This window comes from Clinocottus analis, unplaced genomic scaffold, assembly GCF_023055335.1.
Source record: "Clinocottus analis isolate CAN_PGR_092001 unplaced genomic scaffold, fCliAna1.0.p SCAF_11, whole genome shotgun sequence".
Lineage (NCBI taxonomy): Eukaryota > Metazoa > Chordata > Actinopteri > Perciformes > Cottidae > Clinocottus > Clinocottus analis.
Window position 1 is genome coordinate 18,115,230 of NW_027175832.1, and position 20,317 is coordinate 18,135,546.

Here is a 20,317-nt window from a genome sequence, read left to right on the forward strand (position 1 = left end):
AACGACTGGAATACCAAACAGGCTTCACAAACAGAATCGTTTCCCCTTGCCAGGTTAGGTGGCATAATTTCTGCCATGTTTACAGAAATAGACTTGAAACATCCGATTTGAGAGTTTGAGCTCTTCCCCCCCCTCCATCATCATGTGGGCCAGACCGGACCCCGCTTTAATTTCATAGCAGATTGTCGGTCCTTTGAAACCTTCAGTTACCACATGGTGACACTCGAAATGGTCTCTTTAATACCTGTTATATTGTCACTAGTCCTCCAGCTGCCTCAAGGCCTCTGAGAGATTGGAAAGGAACAAAGGGAATATGAATTAAGTCCGTAACTGAGCTGGCCTCTGGCATACGAATCCTGAATTCAGCTGTGCTTTATGAGCCTTTCATCTGATTCCGGTCTGCTAATTCTCGGTTTTAATTACAACGGTGTAGCAGACAGACCTCTGCTACAAAGAGATGTTTAACATAAGGAAGCAGAGCCATCAGGAGATAAAAAAAAAAATAGTGAGATGAGCTGAGAATACCACTCCCACAATCTGGATGTATGACGGGAAAGTCGGAGTCCAACTGAATACTGAAAGATCAGACAGCACTCCTGGAATCGGAAATGTCTTGAGCAGTGTGTGAGAAGCCTGTGCGGACTCCTCAGGTCTGATTTGAAGGTATTTAACAACCTCATTCCCTGCTGAACACTGGTACTTAGAGCCAAAACTGTCTCTCATGTCCAAGGCAGAATGTTAGAGCTATTCGAAAACTGTAATAATGTGAGCGAAGTTTAAATCCAGACCCCCGTCACATCTTATTAAAGTAGACACAGGGCATAAACTGCAGGGCTGCGATGGCTAAATATTTAGAGCAGAGGCAGCGGTCGTTTTATCCGCTTGAAACACAACAACCGCAGTGGGCTGCGTTGATGCCAGAAGTGTCTCAGAAAACTATGCAGTGGGAAAGAAGAACAATACAAAAGTTATAAACCGAACTGTCACAAAAGCAGGAGATACCCATGAGGCTAATAGTTTAATTCAACAAGGCCATGCGAAAGACAAAAACAAGCAGCTGCAGAAATCAAATAGAAATTTAAGGGTAAAGATTAAACATCTTGAGATTAACCGGATAAGACTTTATCTTAGATACTTGTACACCAACTACTTAACCTGCAGCTGTGGTTGTTTGAATTGTAGAGATGCACGTGCATTATGATGCCGTAGCATTTAAGGCGACGTCATGAAGAGGAAAAACATGTCCAAGGACCCTTAGAACAGCAGAAATATTGCTCTCAATCCCTATTGCAAACCGTGCAATAGTGCATCCAAGAACTTCAAACGGATTGATGAAACATTATCAAAATGAGAGTGCAGCGCGCTCATCGCCGCTCTCGCAGACGTAGCTGCTCTGTGGAATCGACAAGCAGTGCCAGGTCGTCCGTTTGATCTTAGTCGTAATCATTACGATGCTTTTTAATTGACGCGGGGTCGGTTCCCCCCGGTGCTGCAGGTCCAGGTGAAGCATTTGATCCGCGCTCCCTGAGGTACACCGACTGTCCCTGGGAGATTCCCCTGTCTCCCTCTGTACTCGAGGGTGAAAATCAAACATCTGAGACCTCAGAGTCAGGAGATCTTTCTGTGTACCTGTGTGTGTGTTTTGCACATTGGCCCATTTGCTATAAATTGTGTACAAACATTTCTCAAAGGAGACCCCGGCTTTTTTAGATGAATCGGTTTGTTTCATTGCTTTCAAGGGAGACACTGTTTTTGAATATCAATTTGAAATTCCTTTGCAAAGATTTGAAACTCGTCTCGGAAAGAAAATATATATATTTTTTGCCGTTATTTATGAATTATTGAGTTAATGGTAACATTGTGAGGTGATACAACTGAAACCATATATTGCTTTGATGCCTACTCGAGGTTGTGCGTTCAAGCGCTGGTGGGAATTTCTGATGGAAACCAGGAAGATAAACATTTTGAAAACATAATCACACTCGGTCCTCGGTAATTCAGTCGGTTCCTGGGAGCTGTGGCTACCCACTGCTACTAAAGAGATATAATAACTCAATTACAGAGGACAAATTGCCCGAAGGAGATTGATAAATTGCAAATTTAATATTAGCTTTTTTGGTTTTACACTCATTTTTTTTGACACACCTGAGGCTCAGCATGTGCTATCAATACACCTTTTGAATTGCTGTGACACTGCCTGCCTACCTCATTCAATCAAATAGAAAGAGGAGTGTAACTTATCCTGAAATCATCACCATGGCACGCTTTTAAAATATAGTGACTCTATCAAAAGCACGTAAACAAAGGAGGTAAAAACTGACCACAAAAGAAACATCTGAGGTTTAAAGTTTTCACGCTGAGTGACTTTTGACCATCAGGGCGCAGAAGGAGTCTACGGCTCAAGGATTATACCGGCTGTCGACACATAGCAACAATACAGAGCTCACAAAAGTTAGTTTACTATTCATTCGCCTTTCAGCCATGCCTTTGTCCACCAGAAATACATATTCCTGTAGCTAAGGTGCTGGATTTTCTTTTCAAGTTTGTACCAAGTCGCTGCGATTTAATTATGTGTAATCACCGTACAATCCATTCATCAGTTTGTTTTTCTTTAACCAGCTGCTTATGCGCTCACACACAGGGGTCGAGGAGGGCAGTGAGACGCAAACTATTCAGTGGCGCTACCGTGGATGGAAAAAAAACGAAAACAATGAACTCAAAAATGTCCACGAGCTACGAGACGCAGAGTTGGGTCTTATTCAAATTCAGTCTTGAAACAAAACCGCAGCTTCAAAGCAATTTCTCTTCACTTCATTAAAACGTGAATTTGGTCGCGTAATGCATTCAGATGGTTGACATCTCGGCTTCCCGTCAGCAGTTAAAAAACCTTTTCAAAAAAACCTTTCAAGTGCATTACCGTGCAACTATTACCATAACCTTGACTAAGTGTAGAGATGACTAAACGTCCATTATGATGGATTACCTTCTGCGAGCAAGTTTCTGATGTCGATTTTCGTACCATTCAGATATGAACTGGAACCAGTAGCCGTCTGGGAGGTGGGAACAAAAAAAACCTGCATTCATCAATCTAAAAACATGTGGGCACAAGTCAAGCAGGGGGGAGTCAAAGGTCAAAGGCTGGAAGGTCTTCTGAGATGTATGGGGAGGTGTCATTGGATTTCTACACACTGCCTTTTAAAATCTATGTGAGAAAGTGGGTCAAAACTTTGACTCCGCTTTGAGCCCCGTGGTTACACCCTTTCAAGTAAAACCGAACATGAGTCATGACAAGTCGTTTGTCACGGGCGATCTTACGGAGCCTAAACCCTGCGCCGTAAATGATTACGACCAGTGTCATGTCTTATCAGCGCTGGCATTACGCAGGCTTTACAGCGCGGCGGCTCAGGTTTAATATTATCATAGGTCATTTACTGTGCTGTTTACATTGCTTTGAAGGATTTATGTCTGGCCTACTCACTGTCCAGTCTTCATGCGCGAGGGGGCTTATGTCGATCCCAGAAGTGGAAAGATTGCGGATGGAAACAGTTGAGTTGAGGGTAACACTCTTGCTGGGTTGGGGCGGGGGAAGGCGGACATTTAAAAGAGCTTACTGCTGTAGCTTTCACTCTGGCTTTGATTGTCTTTGCTTTGATCTGGTTTGGGGCGGCCATGTTGTGCAGTGTTATCCTCCCATAATCTCTGCCATCTTTGAAACACTGCAGTGGAAAAAAAAAAAAAAAAGACACTGACTGGGGGTCTCTCTGTCTCTGCACTGCCTCGGCCAATGTTTACATCCCCGCGGACAACATGAATAACCGCATCGAGGTATAAAGACTGGAGAAGAATCTTCTGAAGGAACTCCATACGCCGTACTTTCAAATAGATGATATATGTATGACTCTGGAAATGGAAGCCTGGTTTGCTTTCTGACCACACATTGCACTCAGAATCCTTGTGCACTTGTTTTGTTAATGAATCAACCTTCCACTTAATCAAATGCAACGTTACCTTCCCTTCAGCAACTTAAACAGTGCACTACAGAGAAGCTGTTTTCAAGAGGGGGGTTCTGAGCACTAGCACTAAAGCACAACTTCAAAGGGTTATTGTGCATCTATCCCAAATTAGCTGCCTGTGCAACTGTCTGGGCACTTTGAGACCATCCTCTGTTGGTAAGAATACATTATCTCGTGGTTGGGAAATTACAGGCATTTATGTTGTAGTGCAGCACTGAGCCTGCCAGCACACACAAAAAACTGACAGGAAATGTGAATATTCCCCCCCATGAAGTTGCAAAAAAAGTGGACCTGGTACAGTGAATAGAAACAAGCCCTTCTGGTTTTCAGATCAACATTCCCAGACAGACTTACTGTATGTACATATATGATACCCACTGATGCCCAGAGCTCACCCTGCTCGGAGCTGCCACAGGAAGGGGGCACCAAGCTGCAAATACAAGCATCAATACGTGCTATAAAAGAAGAAAAAAAAGGAAGTGAGGATAAGGTGTGTTCTGCATAGTTGCAGCTCATGTTTCCTCCACTTTATTTTCTTTTCTGTCTCAAGTTTTCAGCTTCTTATCAAAGCCGATACAAGATTTACTACACGCTAGTTACAAAAATCAGACTTAAGGCCTTTGCAACAGGTCACTTGAGCCTCTTGTCCAGGATCCAATGTACATATGCAACAGAAATATATTCACTGAGAGGGCTGTCATGCATGTTGACATACACTTGGAAAGCCTTCTGCAGTTTTGCACATGATTTGTATCACCTGCATGTCGTTAAACTATGAGCGCTCGCTCGCCGTACGAGCTCCAAACAAAGACGAGGCCTACATCACACTGAAATATCTGATCGGTCTGCAGATGAGGACAATGCAACACAGCCCTCGGTGCCTAATTACATAAACACATGCATGATTAAAAGTTGTTCTGAAGCTCTACGCCAGCTGTTTGAGGCAGGCTGACACAGCTGTATACATGTGTCTTCGCACACTAAATCAAATGTCCCATTGTGCTCATCTGGAGTGAATTAGACTGTGGGAGAGAGGGGGACTAAAGGCTTTGATATACAGAGAAGGAAATGGCTAATGTCCTGGAACCACATGCAACATCCTAATAGGAGCTGGTGACTGATAAGAAGGAGATAACTAGCTCATCTCTGCCTGTCTGCAAACCTGTGACCTTTCTTTCTTTAGCTCACAAACTTGAAATACTGCTGATTTTCGCACATTAAGACGTTTGCTCTTTTCTTAGTCGGCAAAGCTTTAATAAATCATATAGCAGTAAAAGTTCTCGCGGGCTGTGCCAACCCGACTCTGCACGCCACATCCCCCTAAAAAAAACTGAAAATTACAGATTTTTGTGCAGAATGAGTCAAATAATGGTCTCTGTATAATCTTAAAATGATAGAAGGACAGGCGGCCTTTGATATGTTGTTGGTTTGAATCCCAGCAAGAGGAAGGACATTTCGGGATCCAGTGACAACCAGATGCTGAAGAGCTGCAAATATCACACACCCTACTCTATAAATTTCGTTGACGTGCTGTGGAGGAAGGCACTCAAGGCCCAACCACTGGAGGAGAGTTGGTCGGTAGCCAACGGAGGAAATCTGTGGTCGTACTCGGCAGCTCCTGTGTGAATGTGAAGCAGGGCGTGTCTGAAATACAGCCTCTCGACACAATATTTCAATAGCCTGGACAAATAAAGGCTGAAAATAGATTGCAAAGTGTATGTTATAATACGCTTCACGCTGACCATCCTTGTAAACAAGTGGACCTCGATGTTTTGCTCCGGCAAAACAAAATCGTCATAATTATCATTTGTGTTGTTGAAACTAGACCAACGTGTCAGGCCGGAGAGAGAGAAAAAAACGCAGCACAGTCTGTAGCTACAGCTCCAAACAGACCGAATGTGAAATCTGGCTTTTCATTCATTCATTTAAGGGCATATATCATTCCCTTTGAAGCGCTGCCGAGCCTGTTTGCAAGGAACATAAGAAAGCCAATATGGAGAGCAGCCGGTCAGTTGGGATGAACATGACATGCTGTTTGTTTGGGAAAGAGAATAGAAAGGAAAGGGAGAAACGAGGACATGAAAGAGTGAAAGCAGATGAGCGTCACATTCAATAAGGAAAATATCTCTTCATAGCACGCATCTTCTGTGTGAAGACAAACCCTATTTGATGAGTGAAAAGCTCTTGGACAACAATGGAAACACACACACACACACACACACACAAAAAAACATATTTTTTTTTGTTAAAAACATCTGACATGCCCCAGCTCTGACGGGACATGTTGGTCACAGATGCTCACAAGAGAAAACCCTGTTTGTAAATCTTAAATCTCTAATTCGCACAGCAGACAAACCAGCAGACTTGCATTATAATTAGGGATACTGAACCGGGGAATGAAACGCTGACCACAATTAACTTAAGTGAAGAAATGAAACGCAGTCCCTGTGTCTGTGGTCAAAGCAAACACGTCACTGCACACAGAGCTTCGTCACAGATTATGTAACAGAGATCTGCTGCCCTCTTGTGTACAACTAAAGGGTTTCGACAGAACAGGAAGAGAGCGCTGGGCTTTAGACACTGAAATAAAAATCATCAGTAGTGGAGCAAGTACTGGCATCCCTTTTTTTCACCACATGAGGTAATTATGCCATTGCAAGTTAAAGTGCTGCATTGAAAAATGCCACTTAATTAGAACAAGTGTCTAGAAGTAGCAGACCTAATCTGAATCAGAAGCAGAAATGGTTTATTGAAAGGAATGTTTTCTCAAATGAGGGATTTACCTTGGTGGAAGGTGCAACATTAGACATGAGACGTTAGACGAGACCATTAACAGTCAACAACAACAACAACAACAACACAGTGCAATGTGTATTAAATGAAGTATGAGGTAACGATAAAGTGCTCAGACAACAAACAACGTTAGAGTGTTAAAGTGTATTGTTAAGTGACGTGTGAATTTAAGTTAAAAGTTAAATATCTGTAAAATCATAATATGTAAAAACTCAATTTGAATAACAACCAAATAACTAAATTAAATATAGTGCAACCTAAAGATTTGAGTTTATCAAAACGTGAGACAGTTTGGATCAAAGAAGTGTGGTTAAAGAATATATATATATATATATACATACTCGGATACTTGAATACATACATATATATATATATATATATATATATATATATATATATATATATATATATATATATCATCAGCATTTCTAAAGATTAATCTGCAACTGTTGAATTGAGTTATTTTTTAAAAGCTAAAAGGACAATTATTCTAAGATTGAAGTCTCTTAAATTTGAGGGGTTTTTTTGTTTTGTTTTTTGCTGTTTTATGTTATTGTAAATGAAATATCTTGTGTTTTTTGCTTGTTGGTTGGACCAATTCACACATCTGAGTTCACCTTGCACTCTGCATGTTTCATTTTCAGAGCCATTGACAACTATAAAATGCATTCAACGCTTTTGAAGGTTCTTTGTTTCACATTTCAAGGGCGGAAATGAGCCGTATATATGAGAGCGGCACAAATGCTGATGCACAGAGGAGATCTGTGTAAGACTGCAATCAAACAGGAAACACCAATCGTCAGACTCCTTATCAAAATATGACAGCTGGCCTGGTGAGCCGCTGAAGGAAGGAACCTCCCATCCTCCACATGCTGATGATAATTAGACACATGATATATCAGCACAGGGCTGAGCTGGGAGTCCTGCCATCGCAACCAGCGCAGCTAAACCGACACTCTACATTACCCCGTGTCCCTGAAGCTTATCCCCGTTGATCCAATCATTTCTAAACTTGCTGTTGGTCTTAACGAGGATGGGCTGATGAGACATCTGACCATCCGGGCCTGAAACAGTCCGTCACTGAGCAAAACTGCAGTGGTCAGGATTGAGATTCTTCACGGCCAAAAAAATACAGTACAGTCATGTAAAAGCATTCATTGCATTTACTTAAATAACAATTTAAATGTTCATCAAATTACTTGAAAAGTACTAACTTGGCTGAATGAATACACATTGTAGTAAATTGTAGGCTGAATACACACATGCAAACAAAATGACCCAAATTAAATGAAGTGGTTTCGTTTAGCCCCATTTGATCCCCAGACATTTTATTAAAGATTTTGAATGGTTTGCATCGACAATACTAAATACAGAATATCTCCTCAACCACGAGGGCTATTTGAATTTCAAAAAGTATAAAACACTTATAATACCATTTTAGAGGTTTATAATAGCAGTATATGTGTTACTGGTTTATTAGTTGATGATAGAAAACAGGAAAGAAAAAGAAAAACACAAAAACATCTGAAAATAAATAAAACTTACAGGATGTATTTCCTCTTTTTAATGATGCATATCATCACTTTTTTAACTTAAGGAAGCTTTTTCGCATCACTTTCGAGTCCTTCGAGTCATATTTATGGTTTATGTTCATATTTATTGGTTGAATTGTATTATAAACATGTCAAATGGACTTACATGCTCTTGCTAGTTTATTTTTTATGTCACATCAGTGGCTTTGGTATCGATTTATGGGTGTACAAAGACTAAGAAGGTACAAGAATCCTAACCTATCATTTAGAAGAATAACTTGTAGATCAAGTTTTGAAACCTTTCAACACAGAAAAAAGGAAATAATTTGTGAATGTAACATTAACTAACTATAAACAGTTAATCCCCTCCTGTTGTAACCTGTGGAGCCACAGAGTCATTGGATGACCTCATGTGGATGCCTCGTCCCTCCAGTTAATCTGTGGATGTGTTTAGGTTTTCTTTGGTTTAAATGCATTAATAGCAGAGTTTATCATTCATATGCGGTTGATTAAGTTGCAGTAATGGCAGAGTAAATGATGTATTCCTATTCAAAGTATAGGCTAAATTAATTTGCCTTTTTTAAGAGGAATTTTAATGTTTTGTTCTTATTGTTCTTCTGTTGTTAGATAGTTGAATATTTACTATATAAAGATTGGACTGGAACTCTAACATATAGGTTATTGTAATAAGGTTAATAATCCTGGAACCAGACTTTCATCAGGACAAATACGTGTTCCTTCAATCCAAATATTCTTCACTAAGTTATGCTTTTGGGAATCCGGTTTTCTTGTTATTCATTCATGTGAAGAAACCTTGGTCCCAAAATAACATTTATTTTCACAGTCAACACTTGGAATGATGAAGGTTGCGTACTTTGTTGTTTCATTTCGCCTTCACTCAGGATTTCATTTAACTTATTTCATTAGTTTTACAAAATGAACCAAAACACTGAAAATGAGGAAGCTCTTGGAGAACTGAACTGCCAAATTCACAATTTCTTCAACTGGTTTACATTTTGGTGATTCAAAAATTTCACCTTGAAAATAAAAAATAAATCTATTGCATCTCCATATTTTATATGTTCTAAAAGTTCTGCCATTCAGTTCTAATCTTTTATTTATAATACAAAAAACAATTACAGAGAGCAGTTGGTGACAAAATGAAAATCTCGCTTCTACAATACTAATTAAATAAGTATAAAGATTGTGCAAGTAAAAACCCAGTGAAAACTGTTTAATGTAAAAATATTGAAGATCTGTCTCAAATGTGAATAATTGTTTTATTTTTATAACAACTACACTATTAAAATGCACCATTTTGCTGATTATACTTCTGTGCTCTTCTGACGTTAGATCAATGCATGACTTTTAATTGTAATGTTTTACAATGTTGTATTATCAATATTACTTTTGTTAAGGATATGAGTACTACTTTTTTTGTCTGTTAAGGAAAATGTGTGATATATATTGGGCTATAATAAAATTCACTGAATTCACTCTCTACTAATTCTGGCCTACGTTGGTTCTGGAATTGTTTTAAATGAATTCTATTTAAATATATTTTACATAAATCTAAAATGTTGTCAAAGTATTTATACATGCACCTAATGAAGAGTGCCTGTTTTTTATTATTATATTATCACTTTTACTTAAGTAATTGTTTAGGACATCTTATTTGTAACTTTGGGCTATTTAAATAAAGTTGAATTAAGGTTAATTACTTTTTACTTCTAAAGTTATTTTAAAAAATGTTCTTTGTCAAGGCCTCTTGGCATCCAAACATAAACACATGAACTTGTCCCACTGTACTGCACAGAAGCAAAGCATGTGTGCAGCTAATAAAGTGTAATTGCCGAGGGATCCAATTTTATAGGAACGCTTAAAACGACATGCCTGCTAAATACTGTACATATGTTAGATCATGATGGCAGCTGTTCATTTACTTAAGCACTGTGCGTAGAGTTTTGAGGAACTTTACTTGAATATTTCCATAATTTGCCACTTCATGCTTCTACTCTACTACATTTTGGTGGCAAATAAAGTGCTTTTTGCTCCACTGCATTTATTTTATAGCTTTAGTTACCAGTGGCTTTGCAGATTTAGATTGTTAGTACCGGATATAAAAACAACTAATAGTTTAAGCTTTCCAGTAGTACATGCAGCACTTAACATTACATCCACCTTTACCAGCTGCATCATTAAAGTGAAGTGCACATTAATGCATCACTTATTATAATCCAGTAATATATATGATTCTGAAATGAACTACTGTCCCTTTTGGTACTTATAATTTATTTTTATTATTTTTGAATTCAGTACTTGTAACATGATTTTATTGTTTATAGTGTGGTTCACATGTAACACGTGATTTAAAACAGTTAAAACATAAATGTCACCATTTGATGCACTGTACCAGATTGTTGCTACAGCTAATTTGCATTAGCTAACATAAAGCAATAACATAAAACAATAGCAAACAGTAGAGGATAAAAGACAGCATACAAAATGATATGTGGTGAGAAGAAAACACAATACGAAGCTACAGTACAGCACATTAAAAGACAACTAAACACAAACCATAATAACTTAGTTCACCACGTCATACCCTTCAGTCTATAGTCTGCATCTGATAAACACCCCTGAAGATGCATTTACGGCCATTGTAAATGCCCTCCGTTTATATATGAAGAGTAAAGTCACTCAATTGTCACCCCTGAATGCAAACGCGATACTCCCCCCAAAAAAGAAAAGAAAATATAACCGAGGAGGCAAGACACGTTTTGGCATCTTGACACCGACAACACCGACTCCCTCACCGTACCGTGAACGCAGCTGAGCGTTCGGGCGGTTGGGGGGAGGAGGCGAGGAGGGGAAAAAAAGGAGGGGGAGGGGGCGAGGAGAGAAAGAGAGAAGGAGGGGAGTCCGAAACAGAAGTGACCGCTAGCTTCATGTCAGCCGACGTTACCGAACTAGCGAGAGCGGAGATCCTCACCCGGGGGGAAGAAGGAGAGGGAGACACAGAGGGAGAGCGAGGGGGGGGTCGCTTGGAAGGGACGCCGGACGGTATTTCCTGACTGAATATTCATTTTGGGGGGGGGGGGTTGTTTTTTTTAAAAAAAATTACAAACCTTTTTTTTCCCAAGGAGCTCGCGAAACAACCGTTGTAAGGGAGCGTTAGCTAGCCAGCGCCATCTCCTCCTCTTCTTCCACACACCATGGGGAACGCTGCCACCGCCAAGAAGGGCAACGAGCTGGAGAGCGGTGAGTCCACGAGATGGTGGCTTCTTGTTAACGGACAGTCTTCATTGTGTCTTTTAAGTCGTTTGACACTTCACCGACCCTCCCCGGAGTCGATAGCTAGCCTGTTTTAACACTTAAAAACTAACCGCTCGTCCTCCAGTAACGGTGGAGCCGGGGAGGGCCGTCCGTCCGTCGTGTTGTCACACCAGCAAACAACTCGCCCCTGTTTTATTTGACGGTAAATTACCACATTGTGTGTGTATGTGTGTGTGTGTAATTCATATTATTTTTGTTGCACTTAAAATACAAACTGACACAAGATGCCGAGCTAAGTTAGCTAGTAGCAAGAAGACCCCGTGGATGTTGTGGTGTTTTTTTTTTTTTTCTCAATGGGAGGAGAGGGGGTGGCGGGTAATAGTGTTAACGGTCCATTAAAGCCTGCTGCTCGATGAATTCCCCTTATCGACGAGCTCACGCGTTAAAAGGCTGTTTACATGCCAACTGGAGCACAAGAAGGATCACGCTTGATAACCAGCTAGCCTGCTAACTTAAGCTATGAGTAGGGGGATTAGCCCTCAGAAGGCCCCTGTCATTTCATTGCCTCTTGATGGTGGGAGCTGTTCAGGCCTACACACACACACACACACACACACACACACACACACACACACACACACACACACACACACACACACACAGTTAGCCATGGCGTTGTAGTCTTCCTGGAGCTTTGGGTAATGGCTGAACGTCTCTAGGCGAGCATCACTTCATCATCTCCCCTGTGTTGTCATCATTAACTTATGTGAATAACAATCAGGATGTGGGTTTAGCTGCAGCCTCGGCCAGAATAGCTAGCTGTATCAGATAGAAAACTTTGCACCGATGTTGGTCAATCTGCAGGAAATATACCACAAACCCCATGAGTAATTGTTATAAAAAGCCTGTGTGTGTTTTTAAAATGTTTTTTTAAAGGAAGGCAGTGTGGGACTGTTTCAGCCTCGGGCTTCACTGCCACATTTTTATTCTTGGCTACATAAACAAAGCCTTCCCTCTGTACAGCACCCTGACCAAATATGGTGAAGAAATGACAAATGCCCTCTTTCCATTCATAAAACTGGGCCTACTACTGTCTTCCCAGCATACACACACTAGCACTCAGACAAACACTCTTGAATTGTGGCACTTGAGCCCCTTTTCTAATCTGTGGTAGAGGTCCATCAAGGCTCACTTCTCAGATTCAGCTCGTCATTGAATGGAGCAGCTTGTCATCAGACCTCCGTCACAGGATAAGTGGCATTACAAGCTTTGAAAGGTTTGACGCAACTAGGCCTAGGCCAGGGTTACTTTGCACTTGTATACTTTGATGTATGCAGGTGATCATCATTGAGCATCCTGTGTGATAAATCACAAATGTTTCCCCTACACCTGGCTGTAAAGATAAAAGCTGCAGGTGTTTTTTTTTTCTTTTTCTTTTTGCAGAAGTCACTGCATTCATTTAATGGCCTGAAATGAGTCAACTACTTAATTTCTTGCATTTTTATAATCTTAAAAACATGCAGAGGACCGTCTGGGTTTAGTTTACATGCTTTGTTTGTTTTAAGTAGTCACTTTATGATGCAGTGAATACCTTCCTCTTAGATTTATTGACCTGTTAAGAGGGACCAGGCACAGTGAACTGTGCCAACCAGAGCTGCTCAGGCAGACAAAGATGATCAGATCAGCAATAGTTCTCATCCTGCCAAGCATTTCTTTTGAGTGTAACTACGATCCCTCGATACTGCAAACTGTTAAACCTGTTTAAGCTGACACTGTGCCCTGAGCTGCAGATTTGTCTGGAGTGTAGCTGCTCTGACTAGAAGACCTGGTTACCTGCAGTGCTGTATTTATACACTAGAGTACCTGTGTTTACTGTATATAGCTGCCATTAGCTGGGACAGTTGGAACGGCACCAAAGCAGTCTCACTCGTACAGGGAGATTAAACAGCTGCCATCATGACACATATTTTATTTCACTGTGCCCATGTATTGTGTTTCACTCTGGTGTAACAGAGCAGGCTGACATAACCAAAGCAAGTTATGCTTGTCCGGATTTTGGCACTGCTGTCGGGAAGGATTGGAAAACTCTGCCTGCTTTGGACCATTTTGTCCTTCAGGGCACAATAATATCTCCTATTTTTGAACTGTTTAAAGTATCTCTGATTGGATGGGGTGTATTAAATCTTTGTGGATTATATATTTTTTTTGGTCTGCATGTAATTAGAGCTACAACATCATGGAATGTTTGTTGCTTAATCAATTAGTCGCTTGACAGAAAATGAATAAACAACTATGATGTGATTAGTTAATTATGTAACGTTTCAACCGACATTCAATTGATTACTCCAGCATCTCAAATGTAAATATTTGCTTTAGTGTTGAGGCCGGTCAGTAAGACATCTTTCTCTTTAGTTCTGGAAAACTGATGCGTGTTGAATAATCAATAAAATAAAAGACAGAGTAATGAATAACCAAAATAGTTGTTAGTTGCACACCTACATAAAACCAACCGGATGTTTCCAGACTCGTTCCTGCTGCACTCTCTTTTTCAAAAGTGTTATCGGGTGAGAAGTTGACAGATTTAAGGTGCGGGAATAAAACATCTCATTGCAAGCGTCACAAAAGTTTAAAGCCTTGTAGAATTACGTAGGTTTCAAATGTTTTGTTCTCCGGTATGCAGCGTTATCTTGTCAATCTGACCTAATATGCACAAATGACAGTTCCTGCTACTTGGCGTTTTAGTACACCTGTTCTTCAATCGCCTCGGTAGACAGTCAGTCTCCGTTTAAATTCCTTCTGGTGAATGTCAACTCTGTTTTCATTCCTGTCGCTTTTACTCACAGCATGTCATGTTTGTTGATGTGCTATGCCTGTTGTTGTGAACATGAACTCTATATTTCTCTCTGTCTTCTCTTCATCCCATCCATGTGGGTGATTGTTACTTCAAAACCTCGGTGATCAATAGAGACTTTTGGTATGCTCATTTCTCCAAAAGATGACTGGAACGGCATCGGTCTCATTGTGAATACTTGCTAGATGTGCTTGCTTTTATTGTGTGCTTTGATAATAAGTCAGTGTTTTTGTTATCCACATTCTCTCAATCTGGATTTCCCATCCATTGGTTTGTCTTTGCTTACCTTTTTTTTTTTTGCTGTGTTTTATAGCCTTCCCCCGAACTGTATTAAGTGATGCACAAGACGCTCTAATAAACTGCCCCTGTAATTCTCACTCTTGTGTTCTCCCTCCCATCTCCCTTTTTGAATCAGGCTGCTAAATAACAGAAACAAATATACCGAGTGTCTTGACATGCATCACTAGTCTGCCTGTCCTGGATGTGGTTCTCCTGTGTTTGTGTTTTGTCTTATCGTCAGAGTAAAGTATGTGATTTGTTATCCCATTTAATGTATATCCAGATGAATTGACTTTGCCCGTGTTCTTCTCCATTGAGTTACAGTTTACTTTCCATTTCCCATAATTCTTCCTTTTTTCCCTTCTAGTACAACGTAGCATTTGGTCTTTTTGCAAGTTTAATCTAAAACCCCACGTGTTGTTCTGACAATAATACAGTTTGTTTTACCAGACAAGACCCGACTGTAACTCACTGTTCTTTTTTTGGTTTGCTTTTATAGTCAAAGAGTTTCTAGCCAAAGCCAAAGAAGATTTCTTACGGAAATGGGAAAACCCACCTCAGGTAAGAACGCTGATAAACTCAATATTCTTTTGGTGGCTGGGTCCAAAGAACAGGCTGACGCATTGTTATTTTCACAGAGCACAACGCGCCTAGACGACTTTGAGAGATTAAAGACCCTGGGCACCGGCTCATTTGGAAGAGTCATGCTGGTGAAACACAAAGAAACAGAGCAACACTTTGCCATGAAAATACTGGACAAGCAGAAGGTCAGTGGGAAGCACGTGTCCCACCTCATGGAACGCTTTTCAAATAAATAAGTGTTATTGACATAGTTAACACTTAATACAAATACCTTCATATCGCTCTGAAATGACACAACAAATAGGAGACCAAAGTTAAATAAACGAAAAACAAAAGGTGGCCTTTGCTTTCTGTGCCTGCCGCTCCGCTATCTATGTTGCTAGAGTGAGTGAGATTTGCCCAACAAGGTCATCTTTATCTCTTTTTATCTTTCAGGTGGTGAAACTCAAGCAAATAGAACACACACTAAACGAGAAGAGGATATTACAGGCTGTGAGCTTCCCCTTTCTTGTCAGACTTGATTATGCGTTTAAGGTACAGTGTGCTTTTATTTTATTTTTTATTAACTGATATTCATTTATACAGTTATGAAGCATGGTATAAGTGTTTTTTTTGTTTAACTTCTCTTAGGACAACTCCAATTTGTACATGGTGATGGAATATGTTCCAGGAGGAGAGATGTTCTCACACCTAAGACGAATCGGGAGGTTCAGGTGAGTTTTGTACGGCTCCTGTCATCAACGCATGTCATGTCTCGCTATTTAATTCACCCTTTATTTTCTTCTGTGTGTCACAACATGAGAAGTGACCGTACTTCTTTCCCTCTTCTACAGTGAACCTCATGCACGGTTTTACGCCGCCCAGATAGTGCTGACCTTTGAGTACCTCCATTCACTAGATCTCATATACAGAGATCTGAAACCCGAGAACCTGCTCATCGACCACCATGGCTATATTCAGGTGAGCAAGAACAAACCGCAAAGGATAATATGTAATGCCGCTCTGTCCTACAAGTCGACACGTTGCCCATGTATTGTGTGTATATATGCTTCTTTTTAAAGGTGACAGACTTTGGATTTGCCAAGCGGGTAAAAGGCAGGACCTGGACGTTGTGTGGGACACCGGAGTACCTGGCGCCAGAAATAATTCTCAGCAAAGTACGGAAGTTTTTTTGTGTTTTTAGATATATGTGTATATGTGTCGTAGTTTTCCAGAACGGCTACAAAAGAGTTTTAAAGCAGAGGCACAAATTTCCTTTTTAGTTATTTGCCTCACTAGACAATCAATGTAATGCAGCGAAAGACACACCTCACACTTTTTTAAGGGGTACAAATCTCACTGTTTACCAACTGAGAAAACTCACTGTACACTAGTGGTTCTCAAACTGTGGGGCGCGACCCTCTAGTGGGGCGCGGAGGTATTACAGGTGGGGCGCAAGGGGGTGGGGATTGTAGATTTTTATTTTTTTCTCTTTATAATCCTTTTTATTAATCCCACAGTGGGGAAATGTATTCTCTGCATCTAACCCATCGTTAGTAAATAAGGAGCAGTGTGCTGCTATGAAGCACCCGGGGAGCAACTAGGGCTTCAGTGTCTTGCTCAAGGACACCTCAACATGCAAACTATGGAGACCGGGGATCAAACCGACTACCTTTATTGGTTAATGATGACCACTCCCCAAGAGCGACACGAGAACTTCCAATATACTACAATTGGATTATGTCACACTTTAGTTGTATTGTATGAAGACATTGAGGTAGTATTGTCACTTGTCCCTCGTGTTTTTCATTCTGTGCATCGTAGTGAAATTGCTCCTTTACTCAATAGTAGCCAGTTGAGGGGTTTAAAAGCTCCCTCTTAAGTTTGAAAGGTGTCTTAAAAAATTAAAGTTATACATCAGTAACGAAAGTATCTCTCTCCAATCTTTTTAGGGCTATAACAAAGCTGTGGACTGGTGGGCCCTCGGAGTCCTCATCTATGAAATGGCCGCTGGTTACCCTCCTTTCTTTGCCGATCAGCCGATTCAGATCTATGAGAAGATCGTGTCTGGGAAGGTAGGCGGGTGTTTATAGTTTGGAATATGCTTGAGAATATGATAGCTGTGTGTACAAAACTCATCTTTCAACTAGGAAGGGGCATTTTCTAGGGGAAAACAATAAACGTCTTCTTCTTTCCAGGTCCGATTCCCGTCCCACTTCAGCTCCGACTTGAAGGACCTGTTGAGAAACCTGCTGCAGGTGGATCTGACTAAACGTTACGGCAACCTGAAGAACGGAGTCAACGACATCAAGGGCCACAAATGGTTCGCCACAACAGACTGGATCGCAATCTACGAGAGAAAGGCAAGACACCGCACATATTCTGGAGTCACACGATGAAAGACTGTTACTCCTGCAAAGTAAACGAGTTCATTAGATACTGATTTTATATATTTTTTTTGTCCTAGTACCCTCAGTTCTGTTGCTCCAACAGTATTATTTGAAACTATTTTCTTTCTGGAAAGTTACCTAGGGTCTGCTCATCAATCGAATGTTTGTTGTTGTTTCCACTTGGCTCTGCTGCTGGCTGGGAGCCATTTTGCAGGATGACAACGATAATGGAGTTCTTTGATTAATCAAAGTAGAATTGATTCGGGTTTGAATCTCACTGATCTGTTGATTCTGTTTCACTTCCTCATCGTGCAATCATAATACAGTTTCATAAACTTGACACTAATTCTTTCCTACTATTTATTTTATTGCCCTGGTTTAGTGTTGCCCCTCACACACACACACACACACATTCACACACATTTAAGTATGTGTCAATAATACAAATATTTATTGTAAAAAACTAGTCTGTAAAATGTTAGATGACAGTGAAAATTATTTTGAACTTATCAACAGTCAAAAATCCAGAGTTTTAATCAACTTTTATGAAATAAGATGACATGTTTCGCTATAAAATATTTATTTTAATAAAATATGTGTTTTAGACGAGATACAACATCCACATCTGTGTTGATTAAGTGATAAGATTCATTTTATTTATCTACAATTTGTATTTTTTTTACTTTTTTAATGGCCATTTACTTGTGAAATTGAGTTTTCAGGATTATTGATGGCACGCCTCGATTTCGTCGTTTAAAGACATTTTACAGTCCTGAACTTTGCGAAGGACTTTATCGGCCGGCACACAAACACATCCACGTCTAGCTAAAGACGCATCTTTCTGTATCTTTCCACCTTCATTGTCTGTCCTCTGACAGCCAAACACACAACGTGTTTGGTAAATACAGAGTTCAGGAAGACGGACTGACAACTTTGCAGAAACAAAACACTGAAGACTTTGTGTTTACTATGGCATGTCCAACTCTATTCTCAAAGAACATGAACATTACTTTGTTCTGGGTACCGACTGCACGCAGAAAGGAGGCTTTTATTGCTAATAGTTTGAGTTTAACCTGAGAGGTTCGAATGCTGTTTCATGTCGTCTGCTAAATGTAACGCAATCGCAACATAATGACGTGAATAAAAATGAGAATGTGGAAATGTAATATTACGACTTATCTGCAAAAAGTTTAACTTCATAGTGTTTTAATTTAAATAAATTAAATAGGAACGTAGAGCACACAGTCACACACTAAAAGCAGTTCTGGTGTGTGTCTGCCCCCTTTAAGCTATAATTCAGTGTATTTCATGCCAGTCAGACTATAAGAAACATTTCTGACAGGTATTTGAAGTTTTCAAGTTTGTTCTTCCTCAAAGAAATAATTACTTTTCCTTTCGCCGTGTGTCCTGTTTGATTGGCGACGCAGATAAGGATAAGCGGTTGGCATAATTGAATGGACTGGATTAAATGCATCTAAATCCTACCTATTACAAACCCCGTTGTTCTCTTGTTCGCGCAGGTGGAAGCCCCGTTCATACCAAAGTGCAGAGGCCCGGGGGACACCAGCAACTTCGACGACTACGAGGAGGAGGAAATCCGCATTTCCGTAACGGAAAAATGCGCGAAGGAGTTTGCAGAGTTTTAGGATGCGAGAACATGGATATATCAGGGAAATAAGGGGATCTTTGCATTCTTCTAAAGACTTGGGATGGAGCAGAGACCATCGTTTTTCAGATCTACTACATAGTCCCTTCATTCCATAAGGCTGAATGAGGTCGCCATGATCCTTGGGTGCCGATAACCTCTCACTGTCACGTACACCTGCGTATTAAAGCAGACACACCACTCTTTTCTTTTTTTTTCTCCTGTTTTTTGTACCCACCCACTGTTTTTTTTGTTTTTTTTTACTTTGAAGCAGTTAGTCTTGGATGTTGTTATCCCCTTTTTAAAATGTGATATTTTTCAATTCATGAGGAAAAACTGAGACTACGGCCAATAAAAGTTCACGCATTGTTTGTTTGTCGCAGTTTGACACGCACTTTGTGAGGGTCGTAGGCTCCTCCCTCTAGGCGTCAGCGTAATGATCTGTTACAAGTTCACGTCACATTGGTTAATGTCAAATTCTGGCCAGCTTTCAGAGGTAGCATTCGTCCTGATGTGCATATCTGTCAGTTTTTGAAAGACATTTTGAACACGTTGTTTTGGAAAAGCATGACCAAATATAAAAACATTGGGTGAGACAAGAAGAGAGGTTTCTTTCTTTGCTTTTTGCCTAGAGAGCCATGTCCTCAGACCCCAACAAACACACACACACACGCACACACGCACAAGCATCCATTCACTGTCTTCTTGGTATTCTGACCCGGGCACAGCAAGCAATCGCAGAAAAGGACAAACCTTGTTACTTGTAAATTGAAAATCAAGTTGTTTGTTTGATCCTCTTTGGATCCGTTAGTTACATGTAAAGTTTGTCATTCGGTATCTAACTATTCTTTTGTCGCTGTGTTTAACATTTTTAGTCATATTGTCCCTAGATTTCAGGTCTGCTTATAAAGACCCTTTGTTATGAGTCTGTGGAACAATGTGACTTCAGTAAATGCAAAAAAGAGTGACGTGAAATC

At 40.3% G+C, this 20,317-nt stretch overlaps 1 protein-coding gene across 2 annotated transcripts; it reads left to right on the plus strand.

The window, feature by feature from the left end:
- Positions 1-11,257: 11,257 nt before the first annotated feature.
- prkacbb (protein kinase, cAMP-dependent, catalytic, beta b) lies at positions 11,258-19,942 on the plus strand. Of its 2 annotated transcripts, XM_068604287.1 has the most exons (12): positions 11,258-11,401; positions 11,482-11,599; positions 11,739-11,816; positions 15,244-15,305; positions 15,383-15,511; positions 15,762-15,860; positions 15,957-16,039; positions 16,160-16,286; positions 16,388-16,483; positions 17,258-17,380; positions 17,504-17,668; positions 19,216-19,942. In XM_068604287.1, exons 2-12 carry the CDS (start codon positions 11,554-11,556, stop codon positions 19,339-19,341), a joined length of 1,134 nt encoding a protein of 377 aa, XP_068460388.1. In that variant the 5' UTR covers positions 11,258-11,401; positions 11,482-11,553; the 3' UTR covers positions 19,342-19,942. The 2 variants fall into 2 exon arrangements, with proteins under 2 accessions (XP_068460388.1, XP_068460396.1); XM_068604295.1 differs by lacking the exon at positions 11,739-11,816.
- Positions 19,943-20,317: the final 375 nt, after the last annotated feature.